The sequence below is a fragment of the Platichthys flesus genome, chromosome 17 (assembly GCF_949316205.1).
Source record: "Platichthys flesus chromosome 17, fPlaFle2.1, whole genome shotgun sequence".
NCBI classification, from domain to species: Eukaryota; Metazoa; Chordata; class Actinopteri; order Pleuronectiformes; family Pleuronectidae; genus Platichthys; species Platichthys flesus.
The window spans coordinates 11,462,462-11,481,116 of record NC_084961.1 but is presented as its reverse complement, the minus strand read 5'-3'; the positions used below and the strand labels follow the sequence as shown (position 1 = coordinate 11,481,116).

At 43.0% G+C, this 18,655-nt stretch overlaps 3 protein-coding genes across 7 annotated transcripts in view; 1 reads left to right on the top strand and 2 right to left on the bottom strand.

Annotated features, from left to right (window-relative positions):
- The first annotated feature begins 15 nt into the window (after positions 1 to 15).
- pdk4 (pyruvate dehydrogenase kinase, isozyme 4) lies at positions 16 to 9,453 on the top strand. Of its 2 annotated transcripts, XM_062409402.1 has the most exons (11): positions 21 to 368; positions 1,607 to 1,748; positions 3,556 to 3,627; positions 4,471 to 4,655; positions 5,066 to 5,155; positions 5,437 to 5,514; positions 6,376 to 6,452; positions 6,545 to 6,643; positions 6,863 to 6,976; positions 7,345 to 7,458; positions 7,719 to 9,453. In XM_062409402.1, exons 1-11 carry the CDS (start codon positions 251 to 253, stop codon positions 7,860 to 7,862), a joined length of 1,233 nt encoding a protein of 410 aa, XP_062265386.1. In that variant the 5' UTR covers positions 21 to 250; the 3' UTR covers positions 7,863 to 9,453. The 2 variants fall into 2 exon arrangements, with proteins under 2 accessions (XP_062265387.1, XP_062265386.1); XM_062409403.1 differs by lacking the exons at positions 5,437 to 5,514; positions 6,376 to 6,452; positions 6,545 to 6,643; ... (1 more) ...; positions 7,345 to 7,458; positions 7,719 to 9,453 and having other exon boundaries at positions 16 to 368; positions 4,471 to 4,686.
- Positions 9,454 to 11,061: 1,608 nt separating this feature from the next.
- On the bottom strand, positions 11,062 to 15,210 carry asb4 (ankyrin repeat and SOCS box containing 4). The gene is made up of 6 exons (XM_062409401.1): positions 14,904 to 15,210; positions 13,962 to 14,261; positions 13,608 to 13,850; positions 13,261 to 13,508; positions 12,801 to 12,914; positions 11,062 to 12,709 (listed from the first exon to the last, which is right to left on the bottom strand). The coding sequence occupies exons 1-6, from the start codon at positions 15,193 to 15,195 to the stop codon at positions 12,521 to 12,523; spliced, it is 1,386 nt and encodes a 461-aa protein (XP_062265385.1). The 5' UTR covers positions 15,196 to 15,210; the 3' UTR covers positions 11,062 to 12,520.
- Positions 15,211 to 15,979: 769 nt separating this feature from the next.
- ppp1r9a (protein phosphatase 1, regulatory subunit 9A) overlaps positions 15,980 to 18,655 on the bottom strand; it is a 43,107-nt gene continuing 40,431 nt past the window's right edge. For all 4 annotated transcript variants that reach the window (XM_062409511.1, XM_062409512.1, XM_062409513.1 and 1 more), the window contains one exon: positions 15,980 to 18,575. In XM_062409511.1, coding sequence (XP_062265495.1) covers positions 18,420 to 18,575 — 156 coding nt within the window. In that variant the 3' untranslated portion in view covers positions 15,980 to 18,419. The remainder of the gene's footprint in view (positions 18,576 to 18,655) is intronic.

Genomic DNA, 18,655 nt, shown 5'->3' with positions numbered 1-18,655 from the left:
TCCCCTCGCTCCTCCTCCTCCTCGTCCAGAGACACAAACAGAGACATCGCTGCGTGACGTACAGTTGTGATCGGAGGACACACAACAAGCTGGCAGCATGAGAGGAGGAGGAGAGACACTACCTTCACGTCGAGATGTTTGTTCAACGTGATTCTGTGCGTGACGACGAACTTTGGCTTTAAAACTGTGCTGAAACTGGAGCTGCGCAAAGACAGGAGTCACGGTCACAAGCAGAGAGACACAGGGCAAAATGAAGTTTGCTCAGTTTCTGCTGAAAAATGCCTCCGTGGCTGGAATCCCGAAGCAAGTGGAGAAGTTCTCCAAGTTCTCCCCTTCGCCCCTGTCCATGAAGCAGTTCCTGGACTTCGGTAAGTGAACCTATCAGGGTCAGTGAATGTCTCCCTCCGGGTGGTCTCCTACTGTCTTCTCCCATGGGCTCAGTTGGACATTGTCCGAAGTTTTTTTCTGTGTTGATGTCAACACTTACTAGGTTGTTTTGTGAAATGCAACGTGGTCCAATGTGTTCTATTTGCTGAACAACAACAGTGAAATCCCCCTTTATCGCATTTTCACAAAAGAATAAAGGTTTCACAAATCTGAGAGTATTTAGCCTTAAGTTACAAAAGACGTAGGATCAGTTTCCCATATATTTACCCTTAAATGTCCAGTGTGTAAGATTTAAGTGAATGGGACCAATTGGCATGAATTAAATATATCATCCATCTGATGTTTTTCTAGTGTGTGGAATTGTTGTTGTTTTCCTAACTGTGGAATGGGCCCTCTACGTCAGGGGCAGGTCCTCTCTACGGGGGCCACCATGTTTTTTTTTACAGTAGTCCAAACCAGACAAACACCTTTTTGAGATTTTATGACAACTGAATGTACCACTGGTTGTCTTTTATGTGTGGAATAGGAAGGGGGGTGTGGGGGGGTGTGTGAGGTGAGGTGAGGGGAGGGGTATTCAGCTGCAACATGAAACCTTAACCCCTACATGTCACAAAAACGTCGACACATAACCTTTAACTGTCGAACCGGAAGCTGCAAATAGAATCACAGCTTCAGCCTCGGCTCTGGAGAATGTCAGGAGTTTACTCAGAGTTGTCTGAAAGCAGTGTGTGTGTGCCCCCCGCCCCTCTCCACACCCTCACTCGGCTGTTGCACAACTGACCTTATTTTCTTTGTGAGTGTGGTGACAGCTGACCGCGCACTACACAGGTCAATGATAGACAACCAGACCAGATACAGAAGGGTGGAGATGTCGCTCTGGATCTTTTGGACGCACACAGTAGTTTAAATTTGACCTTGAACTTTTGATCAACCGCTCAAACTCACGCTGATTCATGCATTTTACACCTTCAACCTCTCATGTTACTGCTATATCAGCAAAACTATCAAAAATGTAGATATTTCCACCACTTAGCACAACAGACTCCTGCAGAGCTCAACCCCTTTAATTCTCCCGATGTCAATGCTGCCATGACCTTGCTGTGTTTATTTCAGTGTCCTTGTTGACACATTGAGGTCCAAGTTGATTGCTTGCTAAGGCTTTTTTGTCCCCCCCCCCCCCCCCCCCCCCCCCCCGTCTCTGTCCCTCATGTGACCAAAGGCTCGGCCAACGCATGTGAGAAGACCTCCTTCGTGTTCCTGCGCCAGGAGCTTCCCGTCCGACTGGCCAACATCATGAAGGAAATTGATTTCCTCCCAGACAAGCTCCTCGGCACTCCATCCCTTAAGCTTCTCACCAGCTGGTAGGGTCACCAGCCTGCGCCGCACCTCTTTCTATTTAATCTGTTGGGCCACAGTCAGACTCTCTAAAGTCTGGGAATCCCTCAATCTCGGTTGACCGACAACTGTCACAGCGGCAGAGTCAAATGAAGGGCGGGGGAACGTGATAGCACCGGCTGTAGAGCGAGAGAGTCCCGCTGTGTGTCCGATGTCATTTATTTTCAAAGTTACCAGGTTACACAAGGTCTTACAGGGACTGGTCCAGGTTTCAGCAAGGGGAAGATCCTGATAAACCAGGGTCTGGGTTCAAGACTGTGGCTCTGTATGCATTGGTCTCCCCCAGCTTTGGTGAACCCAGCGTGTCACCTACTTATCTGATGGGATGAACCCGTGGCTGTTTATGTTGTCTGGGGTTGTGTGAGGTCACTCTCTCCTCCCCCCTCACCCACCTGTCCTCTGTGCACTCACAGGCTCAATGCCACTGAGCATCCTTAAGATCTTGTTTTATTGTTATTGTGAGATAAGGCTGATGAACCGGCCACTCTACTGGTCCCTATTTGATATTCCCATTACTTTTTATTATTTAATAGGCTTGTGTTACCTATAATACAACTATTTGTACGTTTTAGATCTTACACTTTACCAGGAATATACAGCACAGATTCAGAGTTTTGAAGGACGCATGCTAGTTGGTGTCTGCAAGCATCACAGAGATCCACCTGTAATTGTTTGTGGTCACAACCCTCACCAAGGTCGAGCTAAACCAGCATATATGACCTGTGTGAGATCATATATCAGAATGTACATTATCCAAAGGCTGTAAAGCTCAAGTACAGGAGTGTGTTTCTCTCTGTTATAGAACAGAGATTTAAATGATTTAAATTTCCTTCTAGGAAACGCGCCCTGGACTTCTGGGACCGTTCTTTACACCAGTGAATTCTGTGTATTGGATCTGCGTGCTCTCCTTTCTTTTACTTCAAGTTGCCCCTGTAAAAAGCAGAGTTTCTGCAGGGTTTTAAAAAGTCTTTAGTTTGTTAAAATATAATAAATGCTTAGTTAGGTCCTAAGTGTGTTGATGCTCATTGAATACTAGCTCTGTTCGACCCAGTACTTGATATAGATCTAACATTTTATTCATTTAAAAAAGTCTTGTTGAAACCTGCTGAAGCCCTGAAAAAGCAAAGTATAAGTGAGGGTCTTTTAGTAAGGCAGTCTGTCTCTGTTCATGAGTCAGAGTAGTGTCTGTGTTAGTCCTCCACTACAAGTATTTACATTTCTTCATTCCCTGCCAAAGACTGGATCTATCTCATGTTGATGTTGTTCCGGAGAGGAGAGGAGAGAGAGTGGTGACACTGAGATGTTTCCCGAAAAGCTCCTAAGATTTGAAGTCTCATAATAGTCTCTGACAAGATGTACATGTGTTTCCTTGCATGGCAGGGCCTTGATACAAAACTGAGAGCTGAAGGTCAGCTAAGGGACACACTCCGCAGCTTGGAAGCAAAGCCACACTGCTGTTCACCTTTCACCCAGTTTCACAGGCGAGAGTGTGACTCAGGGAGCTCAGCACTGGAGTCGTCTTCCTTCATCCCCCCCTCTGGAAAGAGATCAAATAAAACAACCTGCAATGTCTTTAAGCCCGTGAAAATCCTTTATGCTCTAATTATACAGTTGTTCTAGTTGTACTAGTCTAGTAAATAAAAGAAAGTCAGTATTATATTAACGTTTCCGATCATTGAAATCACTATAAATGTGTTTGGAGCTTTTTCTCATTCTGATCATCAGTCCATAAACCACAGAGTGTTTCAGTGTATTTCTGTGTGTGCCCACCAGGTATTCACAGAGCTTGCTGGAGCTTGTGGACTTTTTGGAGAAAGATCCAGATGATAAGAGCGTCCTGACCAAGTAAGTTAAGGACACTTCCTATATCACACTGTCTGTTATGAAAACAGCGTTCTCACACATCTGTCCTGTTCACACAGCTTGTTGTAAAGCGGCTGAGGGCCACCCACACATTAATTGCAGTTAATGCTCGGCGGTTTCTGCAAAGTCCAACATGTTCCACCACAAAGAGGAACCGTGCATGCAATTATATGGTTCAGGTTGATTTAAGAGTAATTCATCACTCTAATGCCTGTATGTCAATATTTACTTCCACGGTGTAGACCTTTTGCATCTGGTGCCATTTGTTTAAACTGGATCTGAATACAGTTTCTTTAAACACTTGAGTAAAGTATTAGTATAATTGGAACAGTTGCCTTTACAAATGTGTCTGTTTTGGCTGCTTTGACATTCCAGATTGTCCAAGATCAGAGTAAACGGTGGATAATAATTTGATCATTAGTTTCCTGCAAAGTATCACCAATTGTTGCATTACAAAATCCTTGATGAAAAGGAGTTAGTAAATTGTAGTCTGAAGTCTGAAGGGCACAGTCACACATACTGTACACAAATGTTGAGGGTCAAAGGTCATCAGTGTTGAACTTTACACAAAGTCACGGTGCAGAGTTGCTTCGCCACAGGAAGCAAAGGTTTGATCCTAAGCCCCTCCCACAATTTGGAAGCGAACGGGTTTGTGTGACCTTGCCCTGACTGGACAGAAAATCATTGCTGAATAAGGGTTTCCTCTCCTGTGCTCATGGTCTGTTAATGTACAACATTGTGTTGTGTTTAGCAGACGTGTGTGTGCTCAATGCCTTGCACGTTCGATATTCACATGTCCATCACCATCATCCTCTCTGCCCTCAGCTTCACACAGACCTTGGTGCACATCCGGAACCGGCACAACAACGTGGTGCCCACCATGGCTCAGGGCGTGGTGGAGTACAAGGAGGCGTTCGGCGTGGACCCCGTCACCAACCAGAACGTCCAGTACTTCCTGGACCGTTTCTACATGAGCCGCATCTCCATCCGCATGCTCATAAACCAGCACAGTCAGTACTGTATAGCACTTGGTGATTGACTGTGAGTTAATCAATACAGTTGCCAACACTCACAGATCGCGTCATTGAATTACAGCGTGGTGAAAACAGACGGGACTCTGTTACAGTTTGCGTCGCCGTTGAATTGAAATCGTATTACTAATCAGGTTTAACCAATTAGTTCAAGAGTTGATGTATGAAACAACATCAACACTCGGCCTGCAGCACGGCTATTGCACCAAATGCATCTGACATTGCTCCGAAGAGATTTTGTCAATTATGTTGACTACTGTTAATATTACCCTATGCAAAGTCCCCACTTTGCTTTACAGGCACCTCGTAGAAAAGTTGGCTCTGCATTGCGTCTATTTATTGTGTTTTGTTTTGTTTTTTGAATGTGTATCTTTTGTTCCGCTGTGTAGCATTAATCTTCAACGGCAGTGTGAACCCGGCCCATCCCAAACATATCGGCAGCATCGACCCCACCTGTGATGTCGTGGAGGTAGTAAAAGGTGAGTCATCTTTCTCTCTCACACACACACACACACACACACACACACACAAACTGAATTTCTTATCTCCTTTCCATCCCTCACTGTTCGTGCAGATCCATGACTCTTTTACCCTTTTCCAGTGTTATCTAATGTCTTTAGAGTAAGTGGTTATTTGGATGTATGTGTCTGTGACAGTCTTGTGTCTGTAAATGTGTTCACTGCTTCACTAAAAGGCAGCAATCTTTACGTCTCCTTGATTTATTTCCTGTGACCACACCTTGCTCCGTGTCCCTCTGCAGACGCCTATGAGACGTCAAAGATGCTGTGCGAGCAGTATTACCTGACCTCGCCTGATATGGAGGTCAAAGAAATCAACGGTAAGTTTTTAATCCGTGGGTTTGTTGAATCCTTCTCGGCTCTCTGCTCTAAGGATCCGTGTGAGAGGAAATATTCACTGGGGCTCTGCTAGAATCAGGGTTGTTTAAACTGAGGCCTGCTGGGTCTGTTTCCCGTCAGTCGTTCCTGCCAAGAGCCAGCATCAGCTTTAGACATTCCTCGAGCCTTACACGTTATAAAGCAGAGAAAGCGACCAAAACAGAAAGAGATCTAAGGATTTGCTCATGCTTACCCTGCAGCTGTAATAGCACATTATATATTTAAACATGTTTACATTTGAAGCAGGGTGTTCTCCCATTGTCACTGAAATTCTAGGTCAAGGTCAACAAATATATGGTCTGGAAAAAACTATTTTTCCAAGTTATCGCTGCAAATACTTGCGCGAGAGAGATTTCAGTGGAAATTGCAAAGTTATCTCTGTTTCCTATTGGACCTAAGACTTGTAATAATTAGAAAATGATATATGATCATATGTAGGATAATGACATAATTTTGAAGCCACATTTTTTATTAATGATGTCCTTTAGTGATGTACAGCTTATTTATAAAGACTCATTTTTTATCTTAATGTATTAAAGACGACATAATGAATTCAGAATATGAAACAGTTGGCGTTGTCTTTTTGAGGTTTATCAGCGAGCATACTGGTGGTGCATTGCCACTCTAATGCTTTTCATGACACTATGTTCTTTGTTTTTCAGCTGATAAGTTGAGCCACTATGTGCTTATGTAAAACATCTATTTGCTAGTTTTCTCAAGGTTTAGTTTTAGCACATTAACAGATAGTAGTGTATTATTATTCTTATGATAATATTAATTATGATAATGAAATGGTTTCACAGCTGAAAACCCTGGGCAGCCTCTGAACATCGTCTACGTGCCGTCCCATCTCTACCACATGCTGTTTGAGCTCTTCAAGGTAAAGTGACAAAAAAAACCTGAAACCAAGACCCGTGCTGCTTTCCCACCACGTGTCTGCTGACTTGTTTAGTAATCCATGTATTCTACCAGAACGCCATGAGAGCCACAGTCGAGACCCACGAGATGAGCCCCACGTTGCCACGGATAAAAGTGCGGGTGTCACTGGGTGCTGAGGACCTCACTATCAAGGTCGGTGAGGACACAGGGAGATCAAACAAAGTTGGATTTCTGTACTGCACAAACCATTCCTCTGATTAAAGTACTTCATGTTGTAGTTCTGTTCTCTACACAAATGCATCTGCCTTCACTCGCCCAGTATGCAGGCCCATTTTACTGTACTGTACTGTAAATAAAACCAGTTGTGATGAGTTTATACACAAAGCGGATCATTGTCCTCTTTATTTTTAGATGTCAGACAGAGGAGGCGGAGTTCCGCTGAGGAAGATTGAACATCTCTTCAGCTACATGTACTCCACGGCTCCCAGTCCTGTCCATGAAGACAACTCTCGTAACGCACCCCTGGTGAGACTGAGCCTGTTACACACTGTGCAGTCGTCTAAGCCTAGTTTCACACTACATGGTTGTTAGCCGGATTTCCACTTGCTGACAAAAGTCGGAACTCGCCGACAAAAGCCACAGATCGGTGCCAAATCAGAGTTCGAATGAAAAACTAAAATGAAGCTTTAACAACTTTATACAGCTGAGTGATAGTACAGATGAGTAAGTACTTTCTATGACTTTTTTTTGTTTGAAATGCATTAGAATTGGATCTGTAATCTGTATTGACCAATAAATAAGGCCTGGGTATGGGGATCAGTATAGTAAAAGGTAATCGGATTTTTGATAGGTTAATCCCTAAAAATACTGCAACCCTGTTATTTCTCCTCCAGGCTGGTTTTGGTTACGGTCTGCCCATCTCCCGCCTGTATGCCAAGTATTTCCAGGGAGACCTGCAGCTCTACTCTATGGAGGGCCACGGCACATCAGCTGTCATATACTTAAAGGTGAGAACCTGGTAGCCTCCACACATACAATGTCAAGAATTCCTTAAAGTCAAAGTTCACATAAGGATGTAATGTTAACTACAAAAACTGGATTGATTGAGTGACGAAGTGATGAAGAATAATTTAATCAAAAAAAAAAGGAGCAGATTTAATCAAGCACAGAACTTTGGAGAAACCCCTGGATGAGACTCATTCATGCAAACGGTAGTGAAAATTATCCAGATTGAATGATAATCATCACTTCTGCTCTGCATCACCAGGCCTTGTCCTCAGAGTCGGTGGAGAGACTTCCTGTTTTTAACAAGTCGGCCTTACGACACTACCAGACCAGCATAGAGGCCGACGACTGGTGCATGCCCAGCAAGGAGCCAAGGAAACTGGGCAAGCATGAAAGGACTTGGTGATGACGGACTGAGGGACGAAAGGAGAGAAAAGAATGGATGGATGAATAGTTAAATGAAGAAGTGGATAAACTTGTACTTTAGGTGAAAGGAAGCATTGAGGGCTGTGAGCGAGCTGCTGGACGTGGACCTGTGCACATGAAATCTGGATTCCCTTCCGAACCCTACAAGGAGAACATTTCCCAAGAATCCGATAAATGCAGTGAAATACCTGAGCTGAGCTATTTCTCTCAGCCTCCAGACAATTTAACCCAGCAGAACCTCGGCCCATTAAACCCAACTACATGACAATTACAGGCAACTCTAATGGTGAAGGAACAAGTCAAGTATTATTCTGCTTTTGCTTCATTTGCTACACTTTTTTTTGTTTTGTTTATAGCCATAACAACAAGTATACACTATGTTGAACAAAGCAGGTTAGCTGTTTGTGTTGATGTCCACACTCTTCAGACTGGTACAGTTCTTTGGTCGATGTAGATTACTGGGTTAAGTTGTGTTTTTTCACTGTAGGTTAAATGTGCATCAGTGCCTTGAAAAAGCCCAGTTAATCGCGTTAATGAGAACAGGGACATGTTCAAAGTCCGGCGTACAGACGGAGAGAGCGAAGTCTGCTCCTCCTGAGGCCGTTTCAGTCCTTTCCTCCCAAACAACTTCTGCATTTCATCAGAAACGCAACAAGAGAAATACATAGAATCTGTTACGTGTGCTGTGGTGTGATAAGGCTTCAACTTATTTTAACTTGGATCACTTTGAACTTAAACTCAAAGTTTTAGGTTGTTCAATGGAAACATAAACACAGGTGCCTTAGCCTTGGACCCATGCAAGGCCATTTTAAAAGTTAAATTATTGTAAATATTGGAGGGAAAAACAGCATGGATGTTGAGTCACACAGAGGAAACGGGACTTGTCAAAACAAAGAATAGCAGCGTATTTCAAGTTGATAAGTGTGTAGGTGAAATGGGAAAATAGTTGAATTCTCACATGAATTTCCTGCCTGCAAACTGATGTGTTAATCACTGTAGGAACCAAAACACAGGAAACTCTTCAATGTCTCCAAGAGTAACTTTCTAGAATAACACAGTGATTCTTGTGCACATTGGAGGTGATTTGATGGGTTTTTTAATGACGCTCATTTTGTATATTTAAGTGATTTGCTGCACGTCATAGGGTTTCAATGCTTAATGTTGCACTAAAGAAAACTCTCATAGGACTCACTGTGCGCTGTCATGCTCAGATTAGTGCAGCATGTGATCTGTATTTGAACACATTCATTGTAGCAGAGACATTCATAGGAACACAGATAGGTTCAATTTAAGCTGTATTGAATTATCTGTAACAAGTATTAAACTCAACCCTCAGAGGACGAGCAGTTGATGATGTGTGAGTAGATCGAAGAATGTCACATGTTTGTTTCTCTAGTACGTACCAGTCATAAGCACTTCTCAGTTTAGACCCTGCATCGTTCATTTTAATCAGTTCTTTGAGAATGTCATGTTTTCAAATTTAAGTACTTTTATGCCTCACTGTGATGGAATTTAAGGTTTCGTCACTAAAAGGACCAGTGAATGTAGAAAATAAAAATCTGCAGTTTGTCCGTTGTGGTCGCTCCTGTTTTATTTCAGACGTCTACTTTGTTGTTTTTCATCATTTAGAGTTAATTGTCTGTGTGTTGACTTTGAATTTTCTTCTCGGTTTGATTTATGCAACATGAAAGATGTCAGGATTCATGAGGGTCACAGAAGTGCGAGCTGTGGAAATGAGAGAGTTTCCAGTGTGTTACGTGAACGGCAACGTGTGGCGTGTCCTCCGCTCACTCCTCTCCCTCCCCAGATTGCTTTAGGAAACTTTGCTCTGTTTGTCTGCCACCGCCGCCGACACAGGCCGTTGGCTTCTCGTGGCCGGCTGCCATTGGGGGCTGAGAACAGGCCGTCCTGCTCTGTTTTGCCCCTTCATTAGTGTGGCCACATGTTGTGCTCTATTCTGCTTCTGTCTCTCTCTCTGTCTGTCGCCCTCGACCCTCTTTTCCAGCTCACTGAGGTTGTATCGGCATGACACATCAACACAAGGACAGCATTATTTCGGCTCAGTCTGAAAGGCAGCAGAATAAAAAGGATAAAAAGTAACGCTGCCGTGTCAACGGCGACTAAAGACGGAGCCCCCTCCTCTTCCCCTGCCAAGGAGGTTATGTTTTCACCTCTGTCCAAATGTTTGTTTGTCAGCAGGATTACGCAAAAAAACACTGAACCGATCAACATGAAACTTGTTGGAAGGATGGGACATGGGCCAAGAAAGAACTCATTCGATTGTGGCACAGATTTGGATAAATAGATTTTTCTTTCACTTTCTTTCTAACTTTATCGTTGTAAGATAGGTTTTTCTTACAAATCCCGAGTATTCCTTGTGAAGTACACACAACGTCTTGAGAGAATCCTTTCAAATTTGGAACGTCATTGTTTTTCTTAATGCAATATGTCAACAATGCCTTCAGGGAATTTCTATATACTAAATATCCAGTACGACTCAAGGATAAAGTGATTGGATTTCATTGGTCAAAGGTCAAGGTCACAGTGATCTCACTGAGCCCGTTATTGCCTGGTGAACATGTTATCTTAAGAGTGTCCTTTCAACTTTGGCACAAATGTTTCTTTTTTACTGTTTACAAATGAACTGATAAGATTTGGGTTGTGTTGGTTTTTGGCCTCTTCAACATTGTATCTCAAGTGTTTCGGGAAGCTGTTAAAGGCTGATTCGATTTCAGTGATCTGAGGCAAAGGTCACAATGACTTCATACCAATGGGAAAATAATATGTCCGGAACCACACAACCGCTGGGCAGTACTTCTAGACAATTTAACCAATTTCTCAGAGAATAATTGACAGGGTCAGATTATTTGCCACATATACGGAACTGACATTAATGAGTGTGTGAAATTTGCTTGATTGAATTTGAAGTGATTGTTGGGCCATGTTGGATCCACTGAGTGCCATTCTAGTCCTGACAACTCTCTGACTCTTAGTGGTTTATTTTAAGATCCCAGAGAGTCAGTTCTGACCCCTAAGTCATCCAGACAATGTTTCTGGGCTGGAGTTTGTCTGCTGCACACACACGCACATGCACACACACACACACACACACACACACACACACACACACACACACACACACACAAACACACACAAGCCAGCATAGCTACGATAGAGATTTGATTTGGATCATTTTATTTTGCTCAAGGCTTTCATTAAAATGTGAAAAATAAATTTTAAAACACAGCAAACAATTTAACAAGCATTAATTACCCGCTCTGAGTATCAACTCTTCTGCTAATTTACAGATAAGAGCAGATGTTGGAACCACAGTTTGGCTGCCTGAGCTCATGGGCCATGCGTGCAGCACCTGTCTGACTTTAAAGACGGTTTCGCTTTAAGGTCACCGGCCTTGAACCTGATCCTCTGTCAGCATTCATTCATGTACAACTGTGCACATGCTGTGACACAGTAACACAACGTACCAAGTCATGGCAGTAACACAAATACGTTGACCCACCCACAGTACGGTGATTGACAGAGTCAAGATGAACATTGGACACTGTAGGTTTACTTATACGACTGAGATCGTGTTTGCCTCTGGATTAATTAACCATACAGCAACTTTACTTTAAGTTATTTAATGTCAGGATTTGAAAGTTTCCTACCAGCAAGTCCCTTCTTACTACAAATGTGCTCTGTTATATTATACAAGAAGCAAGTAGTGAATTAAAGTAGAAAAAAAATATGTATGCCTGTTTGTCTCTTTTTCAAAAGGATTAAGCTAACCAATTTTCCTGAAACTTTCTGGAACAGTTGGGTATAAGCCAAGGAGGAAGAAGCCTTTGACCTCTGGAGCAGATTTGATCAGGAATTCCTCATGACATAATTGTTATAGTACAGTAAAAAACATTCCTTTGGTGTAATATAGTAGGTAATGTGGTGATAATGTGGCCAATCAGCCTTGGCAGAGGTATTCACTCCTCAATGGCCCTTCTAGTTATGTATGGAACCTCTGGAAAGCTGTAATATTTGCATTACATTATGGACTGGAGATCGAAAATTGGTATTGGTCCATATTTGCAGCTACATGTGCAGTCCACTGGAAAAACACTTTGCACTCGTGGAGCGCTGTTGTTGAGTGTTTGTTCTGTTCTGGAGAATCACGAGAGCGTGAAGGTGAGAGTGGGTATCGGGGCCGGTTGCTAGGCAAATCTGGATCCTCTGAAGTATGAAGCTGTATTAGAGAGTTGACAACACTGCACATGTGGATAATTAATACAAAAACAATGACACTACTGTTAAAAACTGGCAGATAAGGTCATTAGAGAGGGTTAAATATAGAAATAGTCCAAAAAAGACAGAAAGACACAAGTCGAGAAAAGTGTGGCAGTTCCATGTGGCCAGGCCGGCAGATAACCTTACTCGTCAATCACATTATTATTATTATCACCAATATATTGCCATTTTCTCACCTATAGCTCACACTCCTCTATATATGAGGTTAAATGATCAGTTGATTTGTGATTTGTTCAAAGTTTGAGTTCCTTTTTCACTTTCATGGAACAGGGGGTTTCTCGTGTTCCAGTCAAACAGCCCGTGGGATTCAAGCGACATATGGAAAAACAAGTCTCTCCATCAGTACAGTAACCCCTCTGGGTCTAATAATAAGTATTTCTTCATGGGACGGGGCAGAGGAAGCTGTGCGACACCCCTGTGGCAGAGGCCGCCCAGGCTGGCTCTGATGGCACATCTGGTGAGGTGGAGCAGGCTGCGTGGCGTGTTGGTGCAAACGGCAAACAGAGAGTCGTAGAAGTCTTTATGTCGCTAAGGAAGAGGTAAAATGATCATAAGCTTTTTCACTGCTCTGCACTAATTCAAATACATACATACTATCCATAATACCACCCTGTTCTACCTGGTAGCAGTCATCAGGAATGGCGTCTCTCCACTTCCTTGTGGGTTTTAAATGTTCATAAGAGTTGACCATAATTTCTACTACTCCAGGGTGGTCGTAGCAGGACTGAAGCACCTGCACAAAACAATACACAACAAGACATTGTGCACAAATGATGAGTGTTTGCCATCAGCATATAAAATGTCATGTTATCGCACTGCATTGTCATGTTATTGCATTTGGTTCAAATTAAATGACTGAATGGATTTTCGTGACACCTGGGTCATGGGCCAATGTCTTTTTTCAAATATATATTTTCCTTATAATTTCCCTGATAATAATTTATTGATCTTCCTGAAAAAATACCAGGACAGATATCTATGAGTGTGTGTAAATTGGTGCAGCTTGATGGAATCAAAGCCACTGTTTGGACTTTGAGGGCCATTCTTGTTTGATATAATTTAGGAACCTCGGTCCATACCTTGTGGAACTGTTGTGGGTAGATTCTGGCTGCGTTGTGGTTGAGCAGCAGCTGATAGCAAAGCTCAGGTATGGCCATCGGCCTGACATCGGTCACTTTGAGGAGATACTGAATGGGGGCGCAGCCATTGATGTCCATGACTCTTGTGTCCGCTCCGGCCTCCAGCAGCATCTCCATCAGGACGTGGTCACAGTGCCAGGCTGCTTTGTGAAGAGCTGTTTTGTGGTCTTCTTCTCTGAGGTTGGGATCTGCAGCAGAAAAGAAACATTTCGGGGAAACAAAGATTTCTGACGCACACAAACCACGAGTCAAACATCACGCACAGTCCTTGATCCAGAACCTCGCACCTGCTTGGTGGTCCAGCAGGAGACGACAGACTAAATGGTGATCCTCGCTGTAGGTTTGTTCTTTATTATCAAAAGTCCAGAAGGCCGCGGTGATCAAAGCTGTCTCCTGCAAAGAGTTGACTGCGTTCACAGATGCTCCGTGGGCCAAGTAAAGAGCCACCAGCTCTGGAACTCCGAACCTGGCTGCTGTGTGTAACGGTGTGACCTCATCGTTGTTGTAGCTGGGCATGTTGAGTTTTGCACCTCCATGGGGGAAAATGAAATGATTATTATTTTGTTGATTCGTCCTTTATTAACTCTGTGTTTGCAATTCAACCCAAACATCCATCTACCTATGCATCCTCCCCTGCTGACCTCTAGAGATGAGCTGCTTGGCACAGTCCACAGACTCCCTGGTGATGCAGTAGTGCAGTGGGGTGTGCCCACTCAGCGATAGGCTGTTGACCTTTGCCCTGTGAGCCAAAAGTAAATCCGTACACTCGGCGTTTGAGACCTCGCAGGCCACATGCAGCGGGGTCTTCCCATTGGGCATCCGGTTAATGGCGGCACCCTCCTGAAGGAGCACTAGTGCAGTTTCCACAGCGTTGTACATCACACACACATGAATACCCATCGCCCAGGAGGTCTCCAGTTTGTAGCCTGGGAGCCAATAACCTGCAGTAGAGTGGACAAGCAGGAGGGATTCATAGTGACAGTGAAGGCTAAAGGTGCTGATGATTATTCCTGACTTACACAGATTTATTTTATTTAAGTCTTTAAGTTACTTTCTTTCTTTCTTTTAAAGTTAAAGACCTTAAAATGAAATAGTGTAAACAGTACTTCTTAGACTGTGGTAATTTCCAGCCTTAGGATCTCTGTGGGTTTAGCACCACCTAGTGGATGCAGTGCAGAAGCAGTCAGAAAGTGTTGACAACCTTGAGATAGTGCATGTTGTGATTTGGCACCATACAAATTAAATTAAAATGAATTCAATATAATCAACTTTAGCTTTTATCCTCCACAAAGGAGGTTAAATGTTCACAGGGTCTGTTTATTTGTCGGCAGGATTGTCTTTTATATCTCTATTATAATAACTAGACACCCACACAAGGAGGTGCGTGCTCTACTGAGTGTCACTCTTGTTGAAAATGTGTTATCTAATATCAACATGTACTTTATTGCAGATATCTGTCTAATCTAAGTTGTCAAGTTTATCCCTCTGAGCCCATGCACTCAGTAAAGACAGACAAGCACACAAACTGGTTACAACCCTTAAACCGGGGTTAGGGGTTGTCCCTCATCCTACTTCCTGCTTACCTTGTTTGTATGAGGCCAGGACCATGCTGGGGTCCTCCACTTCCAGCACCGTGTCAATGTCTATCTCCCCAGTGTGCAGGATCTGCAGGACCTCCTGGGCATTATTGGTCTGCAGAGCCTCCAGGAACTTTAGCTTTAGCTGCTTGACATCAAGTTGCCTGGGGCTGAACTCCTCCATGAGCTGAGGGCCTTGCACTGCTACACCAGCCGGCTCACACACTACTGTTCTCCACACGGCATGTAGTAAATCAAAAATGAATGTACAAATGGTGATAATGAAAGAATTAAGCATATCCACACTGGGAAGGCCCAGCTATTGGAGGCGTATGAGGAAGGAGGACAAAAATGAAGCTGGGGGCGGGGTGCGTGTCAGAGGGAGAAAATAGTCCTAGAGCGAATTGTAGCAGAATATAAATAGAAAGGAGGAAGGGAGGGAGATACTGGAGAGCTACAGCTGACTGTGGCTGGCTGCAGGTCAGCATGGTGGATCATGATCGCATGGTTAATATAACAGGTCATTTGAACACGGCAGAGACTAAAAGTTTCAGAGAGGAAAACTTCTCTTTCATTCTATTAAACCCTTTTATTATGACTGAGCTGGATCTATACTTTATGTTTGGCAATTTCAGAAAGAGACAAACAATGAAACAAACACAAAAAGAAAAGATAAGCCAATAAAATAAAGACAGAAAGATAAGAAAAGATAAGCCACAGAGAGAAAAGCAAAGCAAAGAAAGATTGGATAGATAGATAAATGGATGAATGGATGGATGGATGGATGAATGGATAGACAGACGGATGGGTCTATAGATGGATAGATGGATGGATAGATTAATTGATGGATGGGAGGACAGATTGATAGATGGATGGATGGATGGATAGATGGATAGATGGATAGATGGATAGATGATAGATGAATGGATAGACAGACAGATGGGTGGATAGATGGATGGATATTTTTCACCCTGTGGATCTCTGTGGGATTTTGTCCCTGGCTGGCAAATGACCAGTTCAAACTATGTAGACACAGCCTTAGGAAACGTAACAGAAAACAAAGGAAACAAGAGGCGGCTATGGACAGTGACTGCACATTTTATTCAGTGTGACAGGTAGCTGCCCTTTTAAACTTTTCAGAATGAGAAAAAAAAAAGAGAGATCAAGGTAATGACAAATAAAGGAGGAAGAGGAGGAGGAGGAGGAGAGTCAGCATGGCTATAGCTGTCTGATTATCGCTCGCTCTCTACGCACGTGAAGACAAAAACCCTTCCAGGCATCATGGCTGAAAACACGGCGAGGAGCACCAGGGTCTCGTCCACACGTTGGGTTTCATCATGTTGAGTTCGGTTCAAGCACGTCAAGAAAAAGATATGGAACACACGTGGGCTCAGGTCAGAGCTTCCATGCCTCCTCAGCCCTCGGACAAACGGCATCCGCACACGATAGAAAACAAGGCGTCTTTAGGATTCTTACAGCATATTGCTCTGGGTTTTGACTATATATACAAAAGAGTCAAAAAGGAGTGAGGGGGGGTATTCACAGAGAGGTTCAAGTGTTACAAAATATTCCATAAGAATACACCGTGAGCAGTTTACTTGGGAGTAGCACTGGAGCAGCACTGTGGTTGTATTGGAGGAAAAACCACAAGCACAATGGGAGAGAATCACTGTTTCTTCTTGCTTCTTGCGTTCGTTCCATAACAACCATTTAAATCTAAGACATTTCTAATGGACAGCTTTAATTAGGTTTTGGCAAAAAAGGAAGTAATCGTACAATTCTGGATAAATCATCATTAGGTGTTAATAATACTCTTATTATTAAAGTTATCATAAACAATAGTCAGTTGCTTCGTTAAATACAGAAATAAATAAATTAACAGATCTGTAACCCCAAATCTTCCTCATGTTCTTAACCTGTTATCAGTTCACCAGGCGGGGCACTTACAGGCAGATGGAGCGAAACTCAAAGCTGCCTTCGTGTCTCATCACGGTGACACTGGGATCTCTTTATTTACTGTAAACCTAATGATTCCTGGGAATGATAAAGAAGTAACACAGGGAACACGTCTCTCAGGGATAATCCTAAAAACAATCACTGCATAAAGTACACAGGTCAAAATCAATTTCAAAAAGGTATATTTTTCATCTAACTAGTAAAATCAAAAAAAGTGTTATAAGTCTTACTGAAACGGTTTCATAGGAAAATTCAAACTATATTGCATCTGTCAGTCGCAATTTCCATTGTAACATCAGAAGTATCAGTTTAACTTTAAGACAGTGTCTGGGCGTCCTGCATTTGTCAATGGTCGCAGAGATAAACCACGTATATGGCAGCATTCTTAAATATCGTTAAGAATATTCCAGAGTCTTTTGCATGGTGTAAGCGACCTGTGATTCTTCTGAAGGAGTAAAATAACAATCAGAGATGGATGTAATCTACCGTATGTGTATCAACACTCACACAGAAGCGGGTCGAATTCTGACAATTCTACGTCACTAGAATTTCTAAAGGCAGCGACGTGGTATGATGTTTGTTATTGAGAGGATATAAAAAGTGGTCAGAAGCAGGTTATAAGCAGAGTCAAAGCAACAGTACGCGTATAAGCAGTATGATTCTTTTTCTCATCTTGTTTTGTCTTTTGTTTGTACGGTTTGGGTTTGGTAGGTTACGAGTTTCACCATTACTTTCTACCTGAAGTCTCCATTAGAACCAGTCCAATGAGTACAGCATGTTGTTGCAATTTTTACATAGACAACTGCTATTGTTATGGTACATGTATACTGTAAGGAGCACTGTACAAGCTACTGCAGTGGTTTGCATTTACAGTGTTTGCACTTCCAGTGTTCTCGTAGATACAGAGAGAGTTCTTCCAGTGTCCAGTTCAGTTCCTGTTGGAAAGTTCTAGTAGTGTCATCTTTGTCAGAAGGGGACAGGAAGTAGCATGTGGACACCTGGTGGTGGGAGATGAGAACTGCCTCTTATATTGCATGCACACACACTGACCTGTGTGTGCTTCAAAGCAATAGATTTGATGTATCTGAACAATATATACACAAGTCTATCAAAATGGCACATCAAACAGATTATCATCTGTATACGTCACTGTGTATGTACATGGTTGCTGTGTCTGTAGGTTGTATGATGGCTCTGAGAACAATAAGGGATGAGGATGAGACAGACTTAACACAGACTCACTCTGGTTGCGATAAATAATTTCAATTTACAAGCCATAAATAGCAAAATAAATAGAACTGAGTGAGTTCTTAAATGACTAAAGACACAGGGTGGGTGTAAATAGAAGGAAAGGGGGGGGCAGCATCCTATTGTCCAACTGTTCATTTTGGTTTGAATTGCTCGGTGAGGAAGTCACTCAACAATCTGACATTTTGTGGTGGAGCTCCAGCACTGACAACTATTGAACTACTAAGCGGGCGTCCCTCAGGGTTCATATGTAGGGCCAACTGACTTTCTGTTCCTCGATGCTACTAGTTGCAGCGCTATGGAAGAGGTGAGCATGCTTCACTCTGACGGCTGCTCCAGCTCTCTCTTGCGAAGCTTCTCGCGTTGTTTCTCAAGCTTCTCGTGGTTCCTCTTGGCCTTCTCCATCAACATTTTAAGGTCTTTGATCTTTTTCTTGATCAGGGCACGGTCCTGCGAAGAAGTGACTCCAAGGGCCTGAAACAAAAGAACATGCTTAGAAATCCGGTGTCTTTGGTCGGTCCATTTACCTGTTAACGTTTACGTTAATGTTCTAA